Source organism: Dicentrarchus labrax, unplaced genomic scaffold (assembly GCF_905237075.1).
Source record: "Dicentrarchus labrax unplaced genomic scaffold, dlabrax2021, whole genome shotgun sequence".
Taxonomy (NCBI): domain Eukaryota; kingdom Metazoa; phylum Chordata; class Actinopteri; family Moronidae; genus Dicentrarchus; species Dicentrarchus labrax.
In genome coordinates, this window is record NW_026136710.1 from 13549566 (window position 1) to 13577492 (window position 27927).

At 41.2% G+C, this 27927-nt stretch overlaps 1 protein-coding gene across 4 annotated transcripts; it reads left to right on the top strand.

Moving 5' to 3' along the window:
* Window positions 1–1702: 1702 nt before the first annotated feature.
* Window positions 1703–27678, top strand: rc3h2 (ring finger and CCCH-type domains 2). 4 transcript variants are annotated; one of them, XM_051411601.1, is made up of 20 exons: window positions 1703–2263; window positions 9286–9614; window positions 9696–9813; window positions 10476–10709; window positions 11267–11442; window positions 12961–13161; window positions 13335–13467; window positions 14494–14612; window positions 15707–15819; window positions 16314–16622; window positions 16849–17051; window positions 17156–17460; window positions 17549–17695; window positions 20282–20419; window positions 21435–21599; window positions 21711–21960; window positions 22187–22271; window positions 22835–23042; window positions 23180–23343; window positions 23454–27678. In XM_051411601.1, the coding sequence occupies exons 2-20, from the start codon at window positions 9384–9386 to the stop codon at window positions 23599–23601; spliced, it is 3447 nt and encodes a 1148-aa protein (XP_051267561.1). In that variant the 5' UTR covers window positions 1703–2263; window positions 9286–9383; the 3' UTR covers window positions 23602–27678. The 4 variants fall into 4 exon arrangements, with proteins under 4 accessions (XP_051267561.1, XP_051267564.1, XP_051267563.1 ...); XM_051411604.1 differs by having other exon boundaries at window positions 23180–23356; window positions 23454–23603; XM_051411603.1 differs by having other exon boundaries at window positions 1704–2263; window positions 17159–17460.
* The last annotated feature ends 249 nt before the right edge of the window (window positions 27679–27927 follow it).

Sequence of the window (27927 nt, forward strand, 5' to 3'; positions counted from 1 at the left end):
GCCTGCTAACATTTGCTAATTAACAAAAAACACACAGTACAGTACAAGTACAGTGGAGACCGATGGAATATCGTTACATTTGCAGATATTTAGTCATAAACAACAATTTTCACCTGATGATTTCTAACTGCATTACAATTCATCCTCTGGGAAGCTCGGGTTGGAAATGTTATTGCGGTCCATTCAACAGTTGTCAAGACATTTCACTAGAAACCACATGTCAGCCTGCAACCATATGACAAATTACAATAATTGACATTGTAATGTTTAACTCAAAAGCATCACTCACTAAATGCATGTGGTTTAAGGATGCAATTTAGAAAACGCACCTTTTGAAGATTTAAAATGAGTTCGAATGAACAGACACTACTTACTGGTTGCTGCAGAACCTGCACCCACATACACACACAGAGGGGAGATGGATCTTTCCATATTGTAATTATACCTAATGCATCCCTTTATAGCAGAATAGCCTTACTATTAGAGCTACCTTGAACACTATGGCTGGCGGAGGTGTTATACATCATTTTGTGCTTTTACTGCAGGATAATAATATAGTATATCAATCTCCTGGTGCAATGTGTGCAGGACTGACTGGCCACTTTATTAGGGACACCTCACTAATAATGCAAACAGCTCCAGTGAGTCCCATATAAATGAAGCAACCATGAAACATTCAGATAGGAAGGTTTCAGTTACTGTTTAACTTTGAGTAATGTTATCCATACTTGTTATATAACTGAGTTCCTTACAGTGCCAAATGTACCACTTGTTACCACGGAGACAGGTGCCTGTTCAAATTTTCACCAACTAAAGTAACCTTTTCAAGCCAACAGCCTGCTGCATACAAACAGCTTGCTTCAACAGTAATGTGCCGAGGGGGCGTAAAATATGTCAGATCTTATATGTTGCTGACCAGGCGCATCTTTCTGTGGCCTCCCGCTGTCTTGCTGCAGGAATAATGCATTGTGCCATATATCTCAGTAAGATTGTCTGGTCTCATAAGCTTATAGCCAGACCGGCAGTGCAACAAAAAGTTTCAAATATGATACTTAGTTCTGCATATTGGGTGTGTATAACATGCCTACAGCTCAAAAATGCAATTTAGCACATAATTAGAACCACATTATGTCCTCTTAATGAGTAGGCTCTCCTGTGGTGAACAGCAAGTCGGCGAGAAGAGCGTTCACATAGTGTGACACAATTATAAACACCTGAGGTGAAGCCTACATGGACAATGAGATTGTTAAATACAATTGAGATGCCAGACTAAGTCCATTATAATGTGCAGGATGAACAATCCAACTAATAGGCTTAGCCTCAGTAGGCTAAGTTCATCAACATAATTCAGTGTTTTATTGACCAGTGTAGTCTAAAAAAAAGGTTCAATATAAAATAACTGGATTGCATTTTATATAAAGACATTTGAGCATTTTGTGTTGTTCAAGCCTTTCCAAAGGACTGCAGCTAATCAAACATACGCATTAGTTTCAGATTATGGGAAGTTTTTTCTTCAGCCACTCCACTTCTCTAAACGCAGGGCCTCAATAATGCGAGCGGGAACTGTGTGTGTGTGTGTGTGTGTGTGTGTGTGGTTTCTATGTGTGCACTTCCTCTTGACAGACGCACTTGCCGAAGCGCATCCACTGCTGCTCTCTGTCTCTCGGTCTGTTCCTTTAAAACAAGGCAGCCCACGCCTCGAAAAGCGGCTTGTTCCGGCTTGCCCCTTTACATCTTTTTATCCTTGCCCACAACATTAAAATAGTGCCCAGCGCCGCTCCTCCGACAAAGTACACGCAGAAAGCATTTTTGTGGAACCATCGGGAGGGTTTAACATAAAAAAAACAAAAAAACCTCGTCTCGGGCGGAGTATGCATGATGCGTAGCGGTGCAGCAGCCCTCTGCCTGTGCAGCCCGGCGGTGAGGCGCAGTTCGGGCACCATCACCGGCGGAGCGATACCACCATCTCCTCTCAGCCCCGGTTCGTGACACGGAGAGTGTGTGGCTCACTGTACCTGAGCGAACGTGTCCGTCATATACTGTCGGAAAAGGGGGGCAGAGAATCAAAACTGGACCAAGGAAGCTGTATCTAATGCTCTAAAATGCAGTGCCACATCGCTCTCGCATCACGAATGATCTCCCCGGGCTTGCTGCTGCGGTTGTTTTGCAATTGATGAAGATTTTATTTTTTAATTTTTTTATTATTTTGATGCGCTTCTGTGGATGAATATGTTTATTCTGGTGCTGTGGTGTAGTGTGTGAGGTAAGTGACTTATCCAGGGGCGCGCGTTACTTTCTCCTGCTCCTCAAATCGAGATTTTGTATTTTGTATTTTGATCTCACATCAGGACTGTTTTCTTGTTTTTGTATTTCTCCGCTGAATATGAGGGATTGTATAGCAGCTACAGATTTCATAAATTCTATCATTACTATTCGTCTACTAGCTCAGCATCAATTTCTGCAACTGGTGCCGGTGGAATATTATAAGAAAGGCTGGTTGTATTGGAAATATGGGCCCATAGCTCATAGCCAGCTACGAATGCAAATCAGGGTTTTCTAGAAAGAGTTGAGGCAGTCATTGCATTCTGTAAGGCAAAAGGAAACTGTAGATATGCTGCTGCAATGGTGGAGGCTGGTTGATGGTACCTCCTGAGCAGGATGATAGGAATTTGCACAAATGTGAAATTTATAGTGCAACATCACGTTTGCTCTCAAAGTGACTCCTGAGCCACAAGCAGTGCAGTTTCCAAGTTCAGGTGTTGGATAATATTTACTGGAGCCTTTGGTCTTTAAATGCAGCACTGCCATCATAAAGTTTAAGTGTGCAGCAGGCTGCCATGCTGGAGGTTACTCTATAACCTGCTGATTTGCAACTGAAAGCAACCTGATGTTCCCATAATATTGTTCAAGGCTGCAACAAACTGATGGTTCACTAAGATTGCATAACTCTTGGTTGCTCCTGTTAGAGTAGACACATCTCACAGGGGCAATAAAGTAGGGCCTATGCTATATGTGCTGTATAATACAGCAGCTTGCGAGCTGTATGGTTGCTCTGCCTCCCATCCAGAAACTACCCCCACACACTGTGATGACAGGCATAATGAATAAATAATCACACAGACCCACATACCCCCACTGTACACTCAAAAACAAGTGAGCGTACATGGTGTAACAACTGTAGTAACCCTGTAATATGGAATTAAACTTTTTTCAAATATCAGAGAAAAACCAGCAGCTTTAGCTGTTAGTGTTGCCATACAAAATATTCAAAATGACATGCATGATAATGTAAGTAAATGATGTTATATAAGGTGATTTTCACTATTTCAGACTGCAGGTGTATAAGTGTTTTGCTAGTAATGCTTCCCAGAGAGCTATAAACATGAGTCTGTGAGTCTCTCAAAAGATTAACAAGTATCATCACTGCTCAGTGTTACGGTTTAACTTTCCCTTCATCATTTACCGGCTTGTTTTCACTTTACAGTTGACAGGTGCTGCTCCCTAAACTACTATAATAGACACGTTTTTTATTCATGTAAACACAGTGTGATTTAATTGGACAAAGAGTGAAGTGTTTCACTCGGGCTCAGTGTTTATTCTTAACTCGCTTGACTTTAAACTGATGATACAGTATCTCAGTTGTTTTTTTCAGCAGTATGGTGGGTGTGAAGTTTCAGTCTTGTTGTGCTGTGCCCACCACGTTGCTCTTTGAGGGCTGTATACAACGCTCTACAGTTGAGTTTGTGTTAAAACTCTGGTTGAAGTTCACGTTGTAGGGGGGACTGTGTGGGGCATGCAAGACATATTTGGTGAGGAATTAAAAGGTCATTAACACATTTACAATAGTGAAGAAAAGTGAGTCATGAGATATTGAAACTTTTTTAAAATAGCAAAACAGGCAGTGTTTGTGAGCACATGTTTCTCAAAATGAGTAAATTGCATTAGTTAGACATTAGACATTGCAGTAGTTACAAATTTAGACTAAAATCATGAATGTGTTTATGGTTTTGTGCTGATTCACGTCTTTTGTGATAGTAACTCAGGAGGAGTCTTTGGGAATTATCCTGTCTCGAGAAAATACTAACCCGGGTTCACTGATCCAATGTCATATATGGCATATTCTTACACACGCTCTTGTGTCTCCCTTGCAAACACACACACACACACACACACACACACACTATATGGAATGTTCTAATTCTGGGGTCACGGTGACAGTGAGAAGAACGAGTCGGGAGGCCTCATATTACTTCAGATTCCTCTGCTTCAGGTCCAACACATACCCCGTGGAGGCGTGTGTATCCATGAATCCATTTATTATTTATTTTTATGTGCATGTGTGCGTGCATGTATATCAGGAAGGCTTTGGGGTGATTGGAGCATGAATGTTTGTTGATCAGATGACGCAGAGGTTGCTCAACCCCCCTGAGACAGCTCGCCCCTTATCGCTGCCACTGGTTGTCGTGTGGATCAACACATTTTTTTGGGACTTTTTTTGCCTTTATTTGAAGGTTGAATGTCAAGATTGGCAGGAGAGAGGGGGATAACATGCAACACAGATCCTCATGTCAGAATAGTGTCAGAGACGTTGCTAGGCCCCAGTCTTGTAGCTGTCAGAGCCGCGTCAGTGTCAAACAGCTTAGTGCGTTCTTCATTTTGTATGAACTGAGCACCGTTTAGCTTAAAGTTGTCCTTAAATACAAATTACCTGCTTTCCACATTACACAGATCCATTAGTCACCTTCTTTATGCACAGATGAGTGTGGCAGTGCTGTCCCTCAAGTATCTCTCTACAGATACTGGGGTACAATAGAGGTAACTGTGCCAAGTCACTCCGTTGGGGCTACAGAAATACTCAAGCTGGAGTTGCAAAGTGACAGTTAAGTGTCATGGCACAGCACTATCAGAAACTAATGCCTACAAAGATACACATAAAACGCAACAAACACACCCGCTCGCAGTGTGAGGACTCCAAAAAAACTGCATCTATCCATCATGACTTACTCCAAACATAACCTAATCCCTGAATGAGGGTGTTTACCACAGGCCTCCCATTGGCCGACCGCTGTATTCTGCTTCCTTCTGCGCTCCCTTTCAGTTGCTGTTTTCAGAGTCCCTGTTTCTATGGGAAACAAGCTAACAAGATACATGCTAATGCCAAAAAGTTGGATTGTGCACAATAGCCATGTGAAAGATGTTAAAAGTTTTCCTCCTCTGGCATGATATTTTGTAGGTGCTCTACTCTTAGAAGAAGTCAGTTCTATGTTTGATGTAAAACATGGATTTTAAAAAGCCAAACGTTTTTTTCCCCAGGATGATTCTTCCTGATGTTTTTTTCTTTTTCCAACCGACCTCTCATTGGCACGGCTTGAGCATGGTGAGAAGATCTGGCAACGTGAGACCTTCGACCTTTACCTTTAAATTAACCTAACCTCAACCCAGCAGTGAGCCTCACAGTGCGCCTAAACCAAAGTCTGAGTTAAGACCCCTGAAAGGTGAGGATGGGACAAACCTTGTCCTAAAATGTCCTTTACCTCCATGTTCTGAAAAGCACTCTCTCAGAACAATCTCTTTCTGTCTCTCTCTCTCTCTCTGAGACATGCCAAAGGAAACTCCAGATGCCCTCCCCCACACAGAGGGGGGGCCAAGTGAGGACTCACTGTCCTGAGCCAGATGATTGCTCGCCAACTGTTGGCTGTAAAGACGCAATGTACTTCTCATCCTTCGCTCAGAGTGGGTGGCTCAACAGGGCCACTACAGCAAATCACTGCGTATAAGTCTACAAAGCCTTCTTTTGACAATTCTAGGGATATCTTTCTCTTAAAAGTGCGCACTGGATGTGCTGCATCTTTCTTGATTCTTGGGGCTGTTTAAAATGGCACATCTTCCAACTTTTCCTGAGCGCTCCAGGTGAACTGCAGGCACGGACGAGTCTGAGAGAATAGAAACACAGCTCAGAGGTCGATTTCCTCATTTCAAAATAATCAGCGAGGGAGAGGAGCCTGATGAGGAAGTTGAGGTCTCCTGTAATAATACAACACGCCCACTTCTCCCTGTCACAAGACTAGACTTTTTCATGACCATGGGGGCTTTTTGTGTGTGATGCACCCCCCCCCCCCCACACACACACACACAAGCTTGCATACATACTAGTGGTGATGCATTCAGGGAATTAATGGAAGTCTTGTGTACATGGTGATATTTTGGACCTCCTCTATGTGCTGTGAGCTACTTGTGCATATTATTAATCTAATAGTGTGACAGTGCATAGACTCGTATCCAGCTGCAGGAATGATTTCTGCAGAGGAAGAGCAGGAGCTAAGGCCAGGCTTCTTGTACTCTGCCTGGGACTCTCAGTAAAAACAGGATGTAGCAGTTGCTCACAGGAACAGGTGGCTGTCAACGTGACTACAGCAAGTGAATCACGGTTAACAGTTGCCCCCAGAGTTTGCACCACTCCCTAATCCGCGGACACACACACACACACACACACACACACACAGAGAAAAGAGGGTTTTGTGCAGGCTCACGCGCCAAGATAAAACTCCCCACCTCCGTCTCCAAACTTCCCACTGAACCCGTTTCATCACATGAGCGTTGCCTCACTCTTCCTCAGACCGTGGTTCAGCAGCTTGTGGGCTACAATAATCGTAATCGGTGTTATATTTGGGCTCCTCGCGGAAGGAAACATGACGCGCGAGGACAGAGAGGAGCTGTCCACGCGGCCAAGGAGGCAAGGCGGGCGCCGAGCGCTGCGGGCAATTTGTAAGGTGCGTTAAACTGGCGTTATAACCGGCACGTCGCCATATATAAGATACAATATATAAAATGCATTTAATATATATATATATATATATATATATATATATATATATATCATTTTTTAGAGAAGCTCTGGGCATAATTGTTGTTTAATGTAGTGTACAGCGCACGGTTCCACTTTCTCTTCCCAGTGGACTTTATCTGCTAGCATGTTACCATATGAACATGCTTTCTCTGCTAGCATGTTCTTATTGTAAATAAATATTTTTTTTTTAATATAAAAGTTCGTTTTTTTTTTAAAGCTCAGGCAACTCAGAAAGCCAAAAAAGTTTTTATACACAAATAAACATACACTTCTTCGTAAATAGGCCTTTGCGCTAGGCTTACATGGCACAGGCTCTCAGAATCACACTCACAGGTCAGTTTTTTAAAACCGGTATGGTCAGTTGCTTTGTCCTCTCTAATCTTCTTTCTCTATTTTGACTTTCTCTCTCTCTCTCTCTCTCTCTCTCTCTCTCTCTCTCTCTCTGTGTGTGTGGTGTGTGTGTGTAGTGTGTGTGCGCGCAAATTGTTTTACTGTATCTAAACTCATTTGAATAGATTTTCTTTCAGTTGTTATGGCGCCTGCTCTGTGAGGGTACCAGCTGTTATTTTTTTGGTGATCAGTTTGAACAGATGTAAGAGAGTCTAAAAGCAACAGGTGCTGGCTGCCTGCATGCTGTGTGCAGAACACTTTGCATAATAGAGTCAGAAGGATGGTTGTTTAAGTGTGCCAGTGTTTTATGCTTTTGGTTAATGCGATGATGCATCAAAAAGCACACAGGAGGTTAAAGAAAAAAGTAACAAAATATCCCTTTGTACTGTACTGTTACATAACAAGAGGAACATTTCCTGATATTAAATGTTTTTCAAGACGTGCAAAGTGTGAATATTTGAATAAAAGTGGCTAGAATGCACTGTCAGAGTAAAGCAAGAAGCAACATAGAAGTATTTTCTTCACTAATAAGCAAAGTGATTTTAAAGCTGCAGATCTAATAGCTGCTGGTCAGAAAGGAAAGTTGTAAATCTAATGATGCTGACTTCTCCCGTCTTTATTGTACCCATTTTCACTCATCACATCTCTACTCAACAGCCTCCACAGTCCTTCCCTCAGTCATAAGAAACTTTCTGTAGGCAAAGCTCATTTCAAGTGTACAGCAGTGAATTTCTGAGGTGTGAAGACACATGCGTAACAGTAGTGATGTGCCTCCCGAAATATACATCATGCAGCTCATGTGCTGCGCTGCTGTGGAGATTTTGGTCAGCTGAAGCGTGAATCTCTCCTTGTGTTGATAAAAAAATCACCACAAATATTGTTTCCTCTTGCAGATGTGTTTCTAGACTACATTGAGTATTCTAAAATTACAATTTTATTACAAATACTAAGATCGCAATATTTAAGGAATAAAATAGCCAAGGTTGTGGGAGGTTATGAAATTGTTCTGATTAAAGGATGTGATTTAAAAGGCAGCATTACATTTGTCAGAAAATAGAAAGTTAAGTAAAATTAAAATGACTGCCTGCAGCAAACCCTGAGACTATTCATCTACAGTAACAAGAGTAATTGAAGTTTATTATTTACCTTGTGATGTTACTCATCTAAATAGTAGTAGTATATTTTTATTTCAACTTATCTGTCTCTTTGTGTCGCATTGTGCCCAGGTTAATACAGGCAAACCATAATAATAAAAACTGACTGAGAGTTAGCTGTAAAAGACGTTTGGGAACATTTGAGATAAACTTTGACCTAAAAACTTCCCCTGAAACAGGACGCTGGTATTATTCATCTCTATTTGTCTCAACCTGCAGATATTGTCTGTGTTTATCGGCTGTGTGCGTTCTGATTTGCTCATTCGATATTGTTATGATTCAGCATGAGCTCAGCTTTCATTGGACAAGAGAAGGTTTGTCTTAAAGAGCAAAGTGGAAGCCAAAATGATTCCTGCATGACTGATTTCACTTTCAAATTAATACTCTGTGCCCATTCTTGGACATTTATTTTAATTTTTTTTCCAAGCGGTAATTTGGATTTTTTAATCTTTTATGATGTTGCTTAAATACTGCCCAATCGATGTCTGTAATGAGATGAGGGAAATGTAGGCATGGATTTAAGACTATACAAATTGTGGTCACAGCAAGGCCTTTATGGGCTGCGTTTGAATGAAATATGAGTTGACAATTTGGCAACTACCTCTTTTAAGACAGGGAGAGGGCACTTTTATTGCCCACATTAGATTAAATAAATGTAGGACTTTTATGGGGAGAGAGACTGAAGAGTTCCTGTGTACTTTAACTACATCCTTATAGTGCTACTAGTGCTAATAATAATATTAATGCTGCTCCTTTATTTGCTGGACACCATGCATGTGTACAAAGTCACAACCTACTGTCTGGAAATTTGTAGAAATTATTTATATTTTCTGATCACATAGTATGTTGTTTAATTGATACTGTACTGACCTACCTATGTCCTGTTCCTTGCAGTCATCATCGGCACTGGCGAGCAGGAGCTGTTGTCGGGGATCGTTGACATGCATTCACCCTGAACTCGGTGACGCCTCCCTCAGTGGTGTCGTGGCAGGATGCCAGTGCAGGCGGCCCAGTGGACAGAGTTCCTGTCCTGTCCCATCTGCTACAATGAGTTTGACAGCAGCAGCCACCAGCCCATCAGCCTGGGCTGCTCCCACACGGTGTGTAAGACCTGCCTACACAAACTGCACCGCAAGGCCTGTCCTTTTGATCAGACACCCATCAGCACCGATATCGACCTGCTGCCAGTCAACTGTGCCCTGCTACAGCTGGTTGGAGCTCAGGTGAGTCAGGGAGAGAGAAGGCATGTTCATGGCACTCCTCTTTCTGTGTGTTTCTGTGTGCTCATGATGTGTATCTCATAGGTCCCAGATGTGCAGCCGGTGAGCCTGAGCAGTGCAGCAGAGGTTGAGAACTATGAGGTCTGCAAGGTGTGTGTGGAAGAGCTGGCTCTCTACCTAAAACCTATCAGCGGTGCAAAAGGTTTGTGTCTATGCAGTTATGTATGTCTGTTTTTGATGGTACGTTTTCAGATCTGTGGACATCTGTGAAAGAGAATGAAGCTCTTGGTACTAAATGTGCGGGGGCCGCGCGGTTGAGTGCAACTTGGCATTCATGCTTCTCACACTTCTAATGACGCCTTAAAGCTGCTGTACTTTTATGGTACTGAAGGAAAATTCAACTATCTGCATAACCAGACAAAAAGATGAACCTTTCTGAAACTGACCAATAGTTTCTGGTTGTTTGTTCAGCCAATTCTGGGTGACGGTATTGTGGTAGCATTTGTCATTTCTGGCAAATTAGATTATTTGGACAATTCACACTGTGTCATGTCTGGTTCTCTAAGAAGCACGAACCATTGGTGGGAGATTAGATACACAATGAAGGCTCATCCCTTCCATAAAGAGTCCTCTAAATCCACCTCTATAGCTGGTTGCAACAGACTTATGCCTGCCATGCCTCTGTTCTTTTTGGGTCGGCGGATTAAGTTTCTTTGTTTCGAGGCTTTTTATTAAATGAAGTTAAATTGAGACAAAAATATAAATGAATGAAATATACAATGACTGATAACTAAAGTAAATGTTCTTGTTGTGATGAAGTTACACAGATATGCTGTTTTACCACAGAGCTGTCACCTTTTGCAGGTGTGGCGACTCTGAGTCCGAGCGTGCTTAGTCGGCCAATGCAGAGGAAGCTGGTGACGCTGGTGAACTGCCAGCTGGTGGAGGAGGAGGGCCGTGTGCGGGCTGTGCGGGCAGGCCGTTCGCTGGGGGAACGAACCGTAACTGAGCTCATCCTACAGCACCAGAACCCCCAGCAGCTCTCTGCCAACCTCTGGGCAGCAGTGAGGGCGCGGGGCTGCCAGTTCCTGGGACCTGGTGGGTGTGCATGTCATACAAAAATTCTAGTTTTAAAGCCTATGAATTTGAGCATGTTGGATTTGTGCTCCTGAAATGTCTTGACTTTTAGCAGTTTTTTTCAGTCTGTTCAATTGGTTCCTCATTCAGTTCACTGGACTCGTGTCCAGAAGTTACCTTTTGAGTAGAGTAAATTGCCTGTTTAGACTGCCTCATCAATCTGACTGCTGGTGCTGGTACCCGGTGTCCTGTGATGATTACTCATAGGGCAGATTCTGACTGGGAAACTGTTTCTCATCATGATCACAGAATGAGTTCATTAAAAAGTCTGAGGACACCTGGTTCTTCTATCAAAAATAGATTTGTTTTTGTTTGTTCTGAATAGAAAATCAAAACGCATATTGTTGCAGTGTTTGCGTGCATTTGCATGCTCACCTGTGTCTATTTGTTTGCTGAATATCTTTCTCTGATTCTCTCCACTATGTCTATATCGCTTTCTCTCGCTCTCTTTCCCCACTTCTTGATGTCCTTTGCTGTATCCCTACATCCCCCTCTGACTTCATCAAACTCCTCATCAGCTATGCAAGAAGATGCACTGAAGCTAGTCTTACTGGCTCTGGAGGACGGCTCAGCTTTGTCCAGGAAGGTTTTGGTTTTGTTTGTTGTGCAAAAGCTAGAGGCTCGATTCCCCCAGGCCTCCAAAACCAGCATAGGCCACGTGGTGCAGCTTCTCTACAGGGCCTCCTGCTTCAAGGTACAGGCAGCATGAATGAGCATACACACATAAATACACATCAAATCCATGCAGAAGTTCACATAGAAGAACATGCAATGTTCTGCTGCACTATGAAGTGCTTCATTAAAATATGAATATAGTCTACGTCAAACTGAACAAAAGAACCTCAGTTTGCTGCTGTCCCAAGAACCCAAGCCATAATAAATGACCTGATTAGATGAAGGGAATTTAAATAGATTTTCAGTTACCACCACATATTCCTTTACTGCGGAGATAGTGCTCCAAATGAATACCCTTTTTATGTCATCAGTCATAGAGGTGTTTTCCAAAACTGTTATTCTGGTCAGTTTAAGTATAATATTTTCCACCTATTAAACGCTATCAAATTAAGATAAAAACAAAAACAATAATTTTCATCAAATTAGTCAAAGTGTCTGAGGGAGCTTCAGAAAACCCCTTCTCAAATATGGATTGCTCAACTTTATATGACCCAGTCTGAGATTAATCTGTTATCACTCCCTAAATGGGTTGCCCATACTACTAATGAGGATATGGGCTTCTGTGGATATATTTTCTGTGTGTGCGTGTATTTTTGTGCCTGTTATCTGATGACAGACATCGCTGGTAGGGCAGAAATGCCAACTATCTGCTTGTGATGTAACAGCAGTCTATATTTGCCCTTGTTGCCCCGCCTTGCAGGACACAGACAGAAAGCACAGAGATGCAGAGAAAGATAGATGAAAGTGCAGGAACAGAGAGAGAAAAGCTGACAGAGGACGGACAGAAGAGCTCTGCTAATGACGAAATCTGATTCTGTTAGGTTGTAATTTTGACCATTCAGATGATAGCTTGCGTTGGCGTGTGTTGGTGTCTTGTGATGATTACTCATAGGGCAGATTCTGAGAAGGGGAAAATCCCCTTGTCTGATCTGAATTTGAGTTTATTAGTCTGAAGACACCACACACAGATAAACTAACCAGTCGGTAAATTTAATTTGAAAATCTTTTTTAGTACTTGGGACCTCCCATACCAAAATACTACTGTATTTGTAAGGAATAAGTCACCCCAAAACAAATATGTAATTCCCCATTAGCTAGCCAGGTGTCACTGGAAAGGGCAAAATTATTTGATTTTATTTGTTTTAATTAAGTTATGCCACATATTGATTTAAGTACAGTATATTCTAATTAGCATTCAAAGTTGCAATACATCAATAATTCTCAGATCTTCTGCCCATACAAACAGGCATGAATTAAAGAGTAATTACTTGTATTTGGTAAAAATAAATAAATATAATAATAATAATAATAATAATAATAAAAATGTAAAATGATCAGTGACAATTAATTTTGGGGTGAAAGATGATTATTGATTATTACTCCATTAATTCCATTTGTTTGGTACTTTTGTTTGGACAAAAGTCTTACCAAAGATCAAAATCTGTCCACACCCTCCTTCTCTTCCTTGTCTTTCTTCTCACTCTCCCTTCTCTTGCCCTCTTTCCCATTCTCTCTTATCGTCTGTCCTCCCTATCAGGTGACCAAGCGTGATGAGGACTCCTCTCTGATGCAGCTGAAGGAAGAGTTTCGGACGTATGAAGCTCTGAGGAGAGAACATGACGCTCAGATCGTCCACATCGCCATGGAGGCTGGCCTACGAATTTCACCTGAGCAGTGGTCTTCTCTGCTATACGGAGACCTGGTCCACAAGTCACATATGCAGTCCATTATTGACAAGGTACCAGTAAAATTCAAATGCTTCATTATATTCATTATTGATAAAGTCACTTTTTAAATCTTACACAGTGAGTATAACAAGCCTCTAGAGAACAGAAGCGCAGGACAAATGCGTTTATCTATTCTTGATTTAGTTTTTAAAGACTCACTCTCCTCTTCTATCTTCTTCTCTAGTTGCAGTCTCCAGAGTCGTTTGCAAAGAGTGTCCAGGAGCTGACAATTGTTCTGCAGAGGACAGGAGACCCTGCCAACCTCACAAGCCTTAGACCCCACCTAGAGCTACTAGCCAACATAGACCACAACCCAGGTACTTCAGTTTGTTTAATAGCATTCATCTGAATGGATGCAAATGAGTCTGAATTAATAAAACTTCTCAGAATAAAGGGCTCGTTCAGTTACAGAAAGATTAATGAGATTGAAAAGTGAAGAAAATAGGCAAGCTCTGACACTCACATACCAAAATGCAATTAACGAGCACAATAGCGAAGATCAAAACTACTGACTCATCTTCTGTGTGAAACATTTATTAATCAAAGCACAATGACAAGCGGGGTGTTTGATGTGTTTGGCACTCAGATATTTATTCTGTCATGTGGTTCTCTATTAAATGTCCAGTGTGTAACATTTAGGAGGATCTATTGACAGAAATGGAAGATAATATTCATAGGTATGTTTTCAGTAGTCCACGGAAAAACCAAACACTGGCTGTAGATAGATTCCTTTTGCATTTTTCATGGCCACCGTAGTTTCTCCTACAAGCTTGGAACCAGAGGGTGAGACGAGGAAGTTGTAATCTGCACCACTAGATGCCACTACATCCTACACAACTTGTCAAACTCGTTTAATACTTTATTACATTCCCTTCAGTTGCAGCAAATGCTAATGACAAAGTACAATAGCATGCTAAAAACAAAACTAAAATGGTGAACATCACAAATAATATACCTGAACATCAGCATGTTAGCATTGTTATCGTGAGCATGTTAGCATGCTGATGTTAGCATTTAACTCAAAGCACAATTATGCAGTAATTGTAATCTCAGAGCTGCTAACATGGCTGTACACTCTTGATATGTTGTCCTTTAGTCAAGAAATCGAATATATTATTTTCTTTTGGTGCCCTTTTTTCCCCCATACTGTGTAATTGAGATAATGTATATAATGTATCCTCATCCAAAAAGTAAGTCAGGTAGAGAGTTTTGCCCTGATTTAATGGTATCAGGATGTCTAATCTCAATGATCTCTGATATGCACTAGATTTTAAAGCCTTTTTGAGATAATGCACAGTGATAGGAATCGCTACTAAACAGATGTGTTGTTGATCTGTGTCCAGATGCCCCGGCACCATCATGGGAGGAGCTGGAAAGTGTGATGCTGGCTGTGAAGTTGGTGGTTCATGGACTGGTGGAATTCATTCAGAACTTCAGCAAGAAGAGCCACGATGCTCCACAGGTACATATTTAAAATGGATAACAGAACAGTGCAAGAATTGAGATGGGCAGCAGGAAATTTGAGTGAGCATAAAAATAATATTTGCCCTTCTGAAAAGTGCAGAATAAGGACGAGAGAGGTGGTAGGAGACGTTGTACTGCTGCTCCATCCAGGCACCGTATAAGGCCATCAGCATAGAAGATAAGATGTTCAGGGTCTAGCAGCACACTTTGTTCCTCCTGACTGTGGCATCTAAGATAGTTCAAAGGACATGGCATGGTTTTTGGTCTTTAACAGCGTGTATAGTAGAGTGAATCAAAGCTGAAGCTGTCTTGTGTGTGAGTATCAGCTCTTGTCAAACAATTCACTGGGAGTGACGTTTAAAACAAACACTGAAAACAGAATCGATTAATACGTATTTCAGTCAATCATCCTTGGCTAGAAGGAAAGCATTAATTTCTTTGAGTGATGAATTCAAAAATCAAAACATTCATTTCATATTTTCTGACAGTTTGTGGTTTAAAAGAATCTTTTAATTTTATAACATTGACAAAATTAAAAGATTCTTTTAAAATAAGATATAAAAGATGTGTTCAGGGGCAAACAGTTGTGAGCTCTGTAAGCCAAAAAATATTTTTGTGTATTTTTTGGGAGGCTAACAGTTTTGAAATGGCAGCTCAGTTTGAAACCAAGTTTGTTTTCAATTAAGAATATACAACAAAGATGATTATGAAAGTCACATGTTTTTGTTTAATGATGTTTGGCAGGCAGCTAACCTTTGTAGTCTGTCTATACCTGTTTGTGGGCTTTGACTTGTGATACCATTCATTTTTCCAGCACAGTGTCTTTTACTTCTTTTTGACATCTATAGCTATTATATTTCTAGACTTTTTGCTTTCAACATCAGCTGTAACCAAATAAAAAATGAAATCATCATGAATATATTGTTAAGAGTAAACATTGGCTAACATCTTAATATGAACCTTACACTTACAATGAAGTGTCACCCTTTTGTTTGTAGAAGGAACAGAAACAGTGAGACTTTTAGTGTACAAGACTTCCATGCATTAGTTTAATTTGACAGTTAATGTAAATTGTATCTCTGCATTCTGCAGCCTCAGGCCAACAGCAAGTACAAGACCAGCATGTGTCGAGACCTTCGTCAGCAGGGAGGCTGTCCCCGGGGAACCAACTGTACATTTGCACACACACAGGATGAGCTGGAGAAGTGAGTGAGCACTCTTAAAGACTCTCTTTTCACTGTATTCAAGATATATAATAACTCTGATCATCCAAGTTTGCATTTCTAATTAGTGACATAATGTTGAGACTGCTAAAGTCTGCTTGTCCAACTGTGGGAGTTATTCTGTGCTTCATAACTGCAAAAAACGACACGATTAACTGTATCCATATATGAGGAAGAGTCCTAAGTTAGACAAATATCTACATCACATTAAGGAGTTTTAGCCTAAGGCACACTTTACTCTGCCCTGTAAAAAGAGACCTTTTATTTCTGCTCTCATCTGTGTCTACACAGCCTTTCCCAACCCCCTCTTTTTAATTAGACTATTTATCTAATCATATATTTATTTACAAGAGGATTTACAAGAGGTCCTCTCACAATATTATTGCAATGCTAAGGATGCACAAACACACACAGTATTCAGATTATTAAGATGTTCTCTTCTGACGAAAGCAGCATGTCCTTTCATCTCTTTACAGATTTAGACTGAGGAACAAGAAGAGCAGCAGTGTGGGCCGTGCGTTCCCTTTAGCACCGGGGGTCATGGGTAAAACCTTCACCATGGAGGGAAGCATCCACACAGATGTATCTTCAGGAGTCAAAGGCACAGGAGAGAACACAGCCACCCTGACGGAGGGAGTGCCCGGTCTGACTCACCCGCAACTGATCTCCAGAGGGTCTGACATGATGGATGAGATGAAGAGAGCGGTGCCAAATGGATCCAATGGGGCTAATGGGTCCAACGGGCTATCTGGCACCAGCAGAAACTCATCGGGGTCAACTGAACAGTAAGATTATTCTTCCATTTACTCACTAATATCATATACATTTTAATTAATCTAGTGAAATCCATATTTACATTTCACCTGATGTGTGGATTGGCCCACATTGGATATTCATATGATTTTGGTAGAGAATTAGTCCTTCATAAACATTTATGTGCTGTTGGGAAGGTCTAACCTTACTTATTTATGTGTTCATTCTTTCTCTTTATGTTGTCATCCTGTCCATTAGGAAGCCCATATCTCCTCCCAGGACTCCAGTCAGCCACTCCTCAGCGTCGTCTCCCTTGACAACAGTTGGACGGGGTGATGGTGGCGCTCCTATGCCCAAACATGGTCAGTTTGTGCTGCGTGCACCACATCCTTCTCAGGCGTCAGAGCTGTACTATCAGGAGCCCCACTCTGCATATGAAACAGCCCATTATCAACCTACCTGTGAGTCCATTTTTAAATAAAAGCTTTTAATTAAAAAAAAACTTTATTGTTGTCTAGAGAAAGTGCAAATCTCTTCTCTCCCTTTTTTCCCTCCTCCTCTCCAGCAGGTTCCTACTACCCATCTACTCTTCATCCCCCTCACAAACCCTGCATGGCTCGGTTCCTTCGATCCTCCAATGTCCCAGAATCCTCCCTGCCACCCTCGATTGGCCCTCCACCATCTTCCTACCCCAATGACTCTCAAACACAACACCCACCTTCCTCCTCTTCGTCAGGGTACCCGCCTAGAGATCGGATGGGACCTCCTGCCTTCCATCCCCACCCAGGGCAGCCTCAGTATGGGCCTCTTGCTCCTGCTCATGGTGTTTATGCTCCACTCTATGACAGCAGGAGAGTATGGAGGCCTCAGGTGAGCCTTCTGTTAATTATCATATCACTATGTTAATTTGATCAGTCTGCAACTTATTATATTATAATGATGATGATTATCGTTGCAGCTGTATCACAGAGAGGATGCCAGGAGTAACTCACTGCCTCCAGAGGTGCTGCATTCCTCTGTCTACCAGCCTCCACTCAGGGAGAGATTCAACTCTCTAGATAGCAACTACTGCTCTGGAGCTGAACACCGTGCAGGGCTACACAGGGTTGGTGAAACAACACACGTCTTATCAATCAATCAATCAATCAAACTTTATTTATGTAGCACATTTCATACAGTTTAGTGCAGTTCAAAGTGCTTCACAGACGATTGACAAGACAGAATGCAGTAAAAATTAAATAAGGTAGATTTAAAAATAAAACCATAGACATGACAATAAAATACAGGTATAACAATAGTATTTGATGTAAGTTCTACTAAAAACAATCAAACAATGTAAGGACTTCAAAATCGTTGTGTAAGGTGTTCTCTCTTTCTGGTCCTGGTCAGCACTCTGGCTGCAGAGTTCTGAATCAGCTGTGACCTTTTTTAGGTAGACCAGAAGGGAGCGCATTACAATAGTCTGACCTGCTCGAGATACAAGCATGCACTCAGAGAGAGAAATAGTCGCACTTTAGCAATATTCTTTAGGTAATAAAAAGCAGCTTTATTGACAAACCCACCATGAGCCTCAAAGTTCAGGTCAGAGTCGAAGACCACATCAAGGTTTCTCACTTCAGGGTAAGTCCAAGGGATATTTATTTCTTCACTAAAATCTCAGTTTTATCCTGATTGAATAAAAAGTTTTGTGCCATCTATACATTAATATTTAAAATACACTCAAAAAGGGAATCAGGTGGACCTGTGTCATCAATAGACATGGCCACTGTGTGTCATCAGAATAACTATGGAAAGAGATGCTGTATCTCCTGATGAGATAGCCAAGGGGTGAAATATATAGATAAAAAAGAATCTGCCCTAAAATTGATCCTTGGGGAACCCCACAGGTTATTTTCGAAGTTTTGGAAATATTATTATTGTAAGTTATGACCACGAAGATGAAAACCGGTTAAAAACAGTTCCAGCTATAGCATAGTCATCGAGTATACTCACTTCTGATTGGCTGAGGGGATTTATTTTAAGACCTCTGATGTAGCAGCTACTTTTAGACCAATATCTGTTCAAGAAATGACTAACTGGCTGTTCTCTCACTTGTTTGAGTAATGTTTATTTCAACTTTGACATTAGTAGCGAAAGCAACAGTATTTATTTAAGCGTAATTAAAAAAACATTTTAATTATTGATAAGTAGGCATATTATAAGAGAGATAATCCACTCTGAGCCATGCAATAATTAAAAATAACGCTCTCTGTCGAAGGTTATATTAAAATAAAATGCTTTCTGTTTTTCTCATCTCAGTATAATGCAGAATCTCTTGTGCAGCATTCAGTATGTCCAGGGAAAACACCTATATTAATTGATGTTGGTCTGTCTTACATTGAACAGATTTATTGCTACATTCTTTTCAGCAACATCTCCTTTCCTTCAGTTTCTCTTTTTACACCCACATATCATCTCACCTCTACCTTCACTGCCAGCCACAGAGCTGCAGTATGTAGCTTCAACCTCCTCTGTAGTCCTCCCACTTCTCACCCAAATGTGTCTCTGCCTCCCCACTCACTTCTCTCCTTATTAGTTATTATATAGCATTACTGGTATGACTACTGCAATATTACAGTATATTTTAACAGTATGTGCGGCAACATTACCTGTTATTGAGATTTGTAGTATAGGGCGCAGGATGCATTTGGTAAATTTTAAAATACTAAAAGTGCAAATAACCTAAATGTATATATTACTTAAGTATTTTTTTTGTGTCTTTTAAAAAAAGTTTTACTCCACAACAAATGAGCCCCAAATAATTGTTTACAAAGATACATTTTTCAGCAGACTTGAACCTTTTTGTACTGCTGTCTGCTGCCAACCTGAATAAAATAATATCTCTGTTGTGCAGGAGAAAACAAAAATGTTATTATAGCAACACATTTATATTGTAATTCAATGCAGTGCAATAGTCCTGCAATGGAAATATCCAATATACTTCTTTTGTCTACCACATGGGACAGACAGCCTTACATTATAAAGCAAGCTAATACAAAACTACTAATAACTACTAACAAAACTGCAATATGGCCAAGTGCAATATCCAAACCTCAGAAGCTGCAAATGTGACAAAACGCATTACAATGAAGAAGAAGAAATGCCCTGGCCAATAAATCTTGTTCTCCGGATGTTAGAAAACATGTTTGTTTGATAGAGACAACAGAAAATGAAAATTTGATGTAAAAATGATCACTCCCACTAATTGTGAATCATATTGCAATTACAATATCTGTCAAAATAATCTCAATAGGATTTTTTTACCATATTGCACAGCCCTAATAACTACACCCTCAAAAATGAATAAACAGCGATATTGTACAGCTGTTTTTATTGCTTCCACCCCCACAATTTCATAAAAAAGGCTCCTCTGCCTGGCTCGATGTCTAGACCCAGACCAAACATGAAATTCAATCACACCTACTGCACCTGAACTTGGGAAAGGATCAAGGAAGTCTGACAACTAAAACCTCAAAGCATTATATCAGTAATGTACAGTATTTCCCCCAATCCCGATTTGGTTGTGAATTTTATGGCTTCAGTCGGATGTGTTGGCTACCTAATGACATCGTCACTAAACTGTTAATTAAAATGTTTAAAGATATTATTACTATTATGTTAATGTACCTGTTCACTTTTAATCCTCTGCCAGGATTATGGCCGTGTTCCTCTGGGCTACGAGGATCTGTTCAGACGGAAGCAGGAGCAGTGGGCTCATCATCACCACCATCACAATACCAACAGGCCCTCCCAATCCTCCCCCATCTTCACCATCGATTTTGGAAGTGAGGTAGGAAGCAAATAAGAGAGACAACATATGTACACACACAAACACACAGAGCATCGTTGAGGGCGTTTATAGGCATAACAGTTGAAATTAAAACATCACCATGACCAGATTATTAATAGTGTCACAGCAGCCACCCTGAAACTGTGAGTAATGAATTCCTTGTGTATTTTAGCATTATAAAAATATGTAGGATTTAATTCCTATCCCAAAAGCTTGCGCTTCAGCTGTGTCCAATGCTATTTAAGTGGGAGATAGTTGCTTAGCAACTGTGGAGGAAGATATCATAGCAATGCACAATTGTGGCATGTGTGGGTGGGTGTGTGTGAGTGAGAGAGAGGGGGGGGGCGAGGGGGGAGAGAGAGAAAGTGAGAGGTAAGACTTTAACGAGCAGTGAGTCAGGCTTTCAGCCGAGTAAAGCTTTGTTTTTACAGCACATCAGATATGTTTTTGCGAAGACATCCGCTTTAAAATTGAACTCTTAAATGAACCGCAAGGACTTTTTTAAGTGTTTCGTTTCCTGATTTATTTTTTTTTATGCCTGTACATAACAAGCATAAGCAAACAAGACCATCAGCGAGAAGACATGGATATGTCTATTTAATGATATCCAGTGTTTGCCTCAGGGATGGCAGTGAAGTGGCAGCATGTCAGCACTAGCAGTGGGAGCATACATTCAAATTAGTTGTATGAGCCCTCCTCCTCAAACTTATACCTTATGTATAATATTCATTTCACATGGCAAGGTACACTTTAGACAGGTCTCCGGTCACAGGGCTGACACATGTAGACAACCATACACACTCACATTCTCACATCTGGGCAATTTAGAGTCTCTATTTCGAACACAGGCCTACCTAAGACTGAAAATGATCCTATAGTGCCCCATATTGTGCAAACAGCTGCTACGTCTGTCTTTCTGTCTCTTTTAAACAAATGCCTGGCACATCAATATCGGTGTAGAAGCACAAACAAACTAAGGCGTGTGTCTAACCATCATCTTCATTTTCACTTTCAGCATGTGGAGAGCGGTGGAGGCCAGTGTGTGGGGTGCAGGTTCAGAGGCGAGGAAAGTTTAGCGCACTACTCTCCGTGGTCCTGTGGTACCATCGGCCCCTGCCTCAGCCCCTTTGAGCCTGAAACGCTCACACACACCTCGGCTCACTCCTGCTCAGAGCACTCGGTGAGACTCTTCCTGCTGCCACAAGCAGCTGCAGACACACATCTGAAGGTTCAGTGTATTGATGTGGAGATGGGTTCTCTTTCTAACGGCGTCCATGTGTTTCTCATGCAGGAGTTGGACAGCAACGGAGGTGGAGGCGGTGGCGTTAGCAGTGGCGGTGTCGGGAAGCGATGGCTGCATTCGTTAGATCCCTACCGCCGCTTGAAAGACGAGGACCCGATCATTCCCTTTAGTGAGGGGCCCATTATATCCAAGTGGGGTGCCATATCCAGGGCATCTCGCACGGGCTACCACACCACCGACCCTGTCCAAGCCACGGCCTGCCAAGGCAGCGCCAGCACCACACCCATCAACTTTAAAGGTAATGAGGGATAGAAGAGTGGTGTGAGAGGGGCAGGAAAGACTAAAGAAAAGAGAAGTGCAGGATGGAGCAAGGCTGACAGGGAGGGAAGAAGAGGGGGAATTTTTATTTTTATATGAGGATTTGGAACAACCAGCCTGAGAAGAAGTCAGAATCAAACACTTTTTTTTTATAGTCTAGCTTTCAATGTTGTTTGTTTACATTTTGATTTGTTTTTCTCTCAAAGATTACAACCCCCACCTGGATCACAGCGACTACAGGTGGAGCTCCAGAGGATCAGACTCTTCAAGCCACTCCAGTTTCCTAGAGAGGTATCACACACACGTCACTTTTTTTGTCTTACATGTTGCTAAATTATGGGGGAATTATTATGATAAGCACATAGCCACCTCTCTGTTTCTCAACACTTACAACAAGATTCACAAACCTGCTATAAAAACAGTATTGGTTACATTTCACTCTGCTTAAACGCCCCCTGGACACACATAGAAATGAATTGATTGTTCTTAAAACATTTGCTCTTACTCTTTCTCTCTCATCCCTCTCTCATTGTGCTGCAGTCATTTCCTCTCTGTGGTCAGACTAAAAATAGAGCTGCTAGCTGGTTGGTAAAAACCCTCTGGGCAGCCAAGAAAAGGAGTCAGGGAAGCCCTCAGCACTGATGTCTCTAATGCACAGAATAAATTCAGATATACTGACATGCAGTTCTAATAACCATTACCAGGTTGCTAGTGCACAGTGTAATGCTTTATCATCTTTAACATGCATATTTTCTTTTATTCTACCTTCATTATCATAACTCTCTCTCTTTAGATAATATTGCTATTGATAACAGGAAATCAATGGTTCAATGGTTGTGTTTTTGTGGTTTCAGTGAGCATCTTTGTGCGTCAGAGCTTCACGGACGGCGAACTTCAATAAGCAGCGGAGAGAAAATTGTGTCTGATCTGCAAGCACGTCAGACCGCCTACAGCCAGAATCGGGGCCGGGCTGAGAGTGAGCCGGACCCTGATCGAGATATTGAGCTTGAACTGTGTGTCCTTGACATGGAGGATTCAGACCACCAGGAGATCAAGTCTCAGGTTTGTATGACTATGTAAATCAGAGCGGAGTTATGAACCATATACAGTAAAAACACATTGTGTCTGTGATGTTGCACGATTATTTCTGATGGGATGTTTTGAAGCTTGGAGTTTTAATTTCCCTCTTTGCTGCTCAGGAGTCTTTAGACCTGGCCACCCCACAGTCTCAGGATTCTTCCCACCTCCTTCCACCTCCCTGCTCCTCACCCCTCCTCTCCTCTCCTGTGGAGGAGCACCCCCAAACAGAGGGTCCTTTGTCAGACAAGATGGATACTCACCTGCTGAAAAAGATGGCCTTCAGGTGAATTATAATGGTAACCAGTGTTTGACAGGATCACCCTAGTCTTCGAGTTGATTAAGCCGGCAGTCTTGAATCTTTTATTCCTTCCTTCCTCTCTTTCTGATTTCCAGGAAGTCTCTGTCTCCTGGAGGGTTGGTCTCAGGAGGTCTGGGCGTCGGCAAGCTTATGCTGAGGACTGGACCCCCTCGACTGGGGGACGCCTCCACCCGGGCTTGTCCTGAGACGCCTGTGACAGAGATGCTGCTCAATGGAAGCTAAGGGGACACAAAGTCAGACACTGACCTGCACCAAGCTAGCGCTGAATCGCTTGCCGACAGCCACATCCTGGTTAAAGGGAATATCATTTAATTTCAGCCTTCGAAAAAGTCGATCATATGCCTAAATAAAACATGACAGTGTCTGTGCTGCGCCACATCTTGAGGAGCAAGAGAAAACACACTGTCCTGCCTCCTAAGTGGAGATTTTTCACGAGTGTACAGCTCCACAGAGAATTTAGTGATATCACTGTTTATGCCTCGTAAGGTACATGGTCAGTTTGCACTTACAGTAGATGCTGAACTTGTCCATGTTTGCAGTCTCAGCTTTGGTCACATTTAGGAGAAAGGCTTTAGATCTAACATCATCTTCATCACATGATTTCACATTACATTGGACGCCTGATGTTTGCACATCATCTACTATGTTGTCATTCAACATGGCTGACAAAGACAGACTTGTGTTTGATGGGCCTCTCTTGTGTCATTTAAAATCTGAGAGACAACAATAGCCTATACAGTAGGCAGCAATACAGTATGATAAGTCTTGCCACTTTTTAAATTTTCTTACATTTTGTGTCAATCTTTTCCTTCACTTTTTCCTCAGTTCCTCACTTTTTGAATCTTTTATTTGCTTCCATAAGCATCCTTACATGGCAAAGCCTTCATTTGGTTTGATGCTGCTGGTTTAGTTTATAGCCTTTGCTGTATTGTTGCACATATTCACAGGTATTCCCTGAAAAAGCAAGAGATAGATGTTATAATACTTAGAACAAAAACGGGCACTCCGACCCTCCAATAAAATAAGCAACTGCAGACAAAAGAGGTCTTCACTATGCTGATACTCAAACAAGCCTCTGTCTTTTATTAGTCATGGGACCTTTTAAATGTTGACCTTGACTGTCATGAGATCACCGAATACAACAACACAGTCATAAATAGAATTTGTAAATGGTCGTCGATCACTGGAGATCAAGACATTAAAACAAAGATGTGTGTACACTTTTTTTTAATCCACACTATACTACCTTTAACTTTTGTTTTATTAGGCGACTCATACTGCAACTAAAGAATACAAAGCACTTCTTTTGGGGACAGAAACTTGTATTTTCAGCTGCAGATGGAGCTAATTTAGTTGATTTCTATTCAAGCCACATTGACTCACCGTCAACTCAAACTATTGTTTCATCTTTGTGTGCCTGTAGTGGCTCCTGCATTTAATCCTGCTAGTCTTACTGCTCTCACTCTCTCTCACACACACAGTACATTTGTGTACACTTCACACACAGTAGACACAAACATGCAATACAGTGGCCTTTCTCTCCTTGGTGTTATATAAACCTGAACACTGGGCTCTACGATGACTTTTGTCCAAGCCCACTGACAGTCTCCCGTCCTGTTTCAGAGGTGATATCTTTCACATTAATGTGGTCTCAGTGCTTTCCAGTCCACTCGCCTTTGTGTACAATGCAAACAATATTCAGAGGTTGCGCATGGTGTTTTCAAGCTGAAGCCTACAAAAGGGAGGGACACCATTTCTTGTGTTTCTTCATGCTATATCTTTGTTTAACTTTTTTAAATGTTTTGTTTCATTTTATTTTATGCATTGCTAACTTCTGTGAAGTTGTTTGTTGGGGTATTTTGTATCAGGATCTTTGTTACTCTTGTTTTGTTGGCTATATTTTACATCACAGAGACAAAACTGATTGTCTTGTCTAGTGTTCCTCTGTTTTTGCTGGCCATCAGTACACTGTCTAGTTGACTGTCGTTTTGTGCAGTATGGGTGACTTCCTTACAGCCCAGCCTTGCCTCACTCCCTTTTATAGATATGAGGCATCTTGTCATGTGTGGCTAATGAAAAAAAAAACATTAACCCATTTTAGATATACAGGATTTGAAGTCATGAAGACTCTGAGTTTGTTTACACCTATTCTAAATCTTATGAGATTTGTGTAGAGTGAGAAGACTAATCTTTGAAACTTCCAAGCTTCCTCTTTAATTTCCTCTCACCTAAGCTACTGTACCTTTTCAGCAGCGACGTCTTTCCTCTCAGATTATACATTAAATCCCATTTTAGAGGATGGCAGAATGGCTGTACACGTGAGGATTGCTTATTTAGTTTTGAGTTAAAAACTTGAATAGGTAAATAGGTGACTGGTAACCTTTTTTTTGGGGGGTTTCTCCCAGTCTTCCACCAAACATATGCTTGGAGAAGCGGGTAGACAAAACGATGAATTTGACTGAACAATTCAGTGTGACTTGTGATAATAGTCTTTTGAAAACTCCAATATTTTATGGGGTTTATTTCTGAGATGAAAAGGCAAGAGCTGGCGCAGGGATTTAGCTTTGTTATGAAATTAGCTCAGCTACCTACTGTTGCTCTGCATCTGTTTACAACTTCACCTTTGAAGTCATGTAACGTTAAGTGCCATGTTGTGTACAGTACAGTACAATCAATCCCTGCAATTTTCCTAAAGCTTTTCATATTCCTCTACTGTAAACTGTGTGAGGAGGGAAAGGCTCGGTCAAGTGTGAGGAGTGAGATACTTCTCTTGTAGTCCTGCTTTGTTCCATTAGAGGAGGCTAGATCCTTGTCTGTCTTGAATTGCTCAGGGAAGACTTAAGTTGCTCAACTACTTTGGCTTTTTCTATATTCATCACTTAAATATTCTGTGGAAGTATTTACCTGAATTTCACTTGCTGATAACTGGCCATTTCACCCGAAGCATAAATGGGTTACGCTGATTATATTGTTTGCCAGTGTTTACTTTGCCCGTGTTTTCTTTTGCCTCTCAGTATCAATATTGGCTTTGCTATCCCTGTTCTCATGGGAAAGGGCTGGGCACTACTGTATGTAAAAACAGTATTGTGAGTATTGAACTAATGTCAAAGTGATACTCCCCTGTTTCCTTTAAAGTGTCCATAGAGCACTGCTGTAGTGGCTAATTGCACTGCACTAATTCCCACCCCATCACTGCCAGCGGGTGCACTCTGCCAGTGAGTGCCACCCCGTGCCCCCTCACCCCACCCCGCCCCGGCTCTTCCTTTATACCCCACCACCCCATCCTCCCTGCATCCTGCGTCATGCATGCAATATAGTCCCTCTTGTGATGGCGGAGGAGTATTGATGATTCTGTAGTTGTGATACAACACACCCAGCGCTGTAAGAGTTCTGCACATGCCCACTGTGTGGCCACGTCAAGTGCTGAAGTTTGCTTGCAGCATTTTACTCGTTTGCTCATGAAAATTAATTCTTGTTTAATAGAGATTATATTATTATTATGACTATTATTGTTATTACCACATTTGGTTGCTGTTGTGGTATATCTCCTTATTGGTATATAGGTCTGGTTCTTTGTTTTGAATTTGAGAATTTGCTGAAAATGTTGAAATTTTTTATTAGACAAAAAAGTGTCTCATTATTCTATATTATATGGGGAAAAGCTTGTTTGTTGATTGTGAAACATATGATGAACTGATGTTTTCTGACTATTCATGTCTGTATTAGACATTTTATTTGCGAATCTATTGTTCGATTGAAATGTAAATGAACTATTAAGAGATGGTACACATCCGTCATTGTATACAGTCTGGCACCATCATTAGATGGACTTATAGTATAGACGCTCATTTATACAACCTGTGATAATCAGATATATTTAAATGTTTAAATCATTGGGGCAGCCGTGTAATGTTTCAGAATGAGGAAAATCCTTAAAGAGACAGCATATCTAAAATGTCCCCATAATGAATAATACTGTTACGTATTCCATTTATTTCCTTGGAAATATCACATTGTGAAAGGTTTCCCTTTTACTTACTGTAAGGTAATGCAGGACTGGAGTAAGTCTAACCTATGGTGATACAGATTTATGTGCTATAATGATTAATGAAACTATATTGTTTGACTGACTGATTGATTCTTCTGTGCATTTTCTGACTCGTTCATCTGTATTACACTGACTTACAGACAGCTTGGCCGAGCAGCATACTGCTTCTGTGTTGCACTGAGATGAAATTATAAAAAGGAAGATTTCAGCACATGAATTTGCATGCTACAATAAACAAACAACAAATAATGCTTCTTTGTGACTTTTGTCATCATTTATGAATGTCGTTTAATGACAGGGGATGTTACATAACGCAACCAATTCGTTCGGGCCTTGAGCTGACAGTTAAGAATACGTATTTGGGTGTGAGAGCACAAACACATTCCAACCAACACACATCAAAAACAATTTACTATTCTTACAATTTAGTTTTTATCCAAACACTTCCTGTCTGCAATGAGACAGATCATCACACTTCCAGGGGGTAGACTGACTGACCC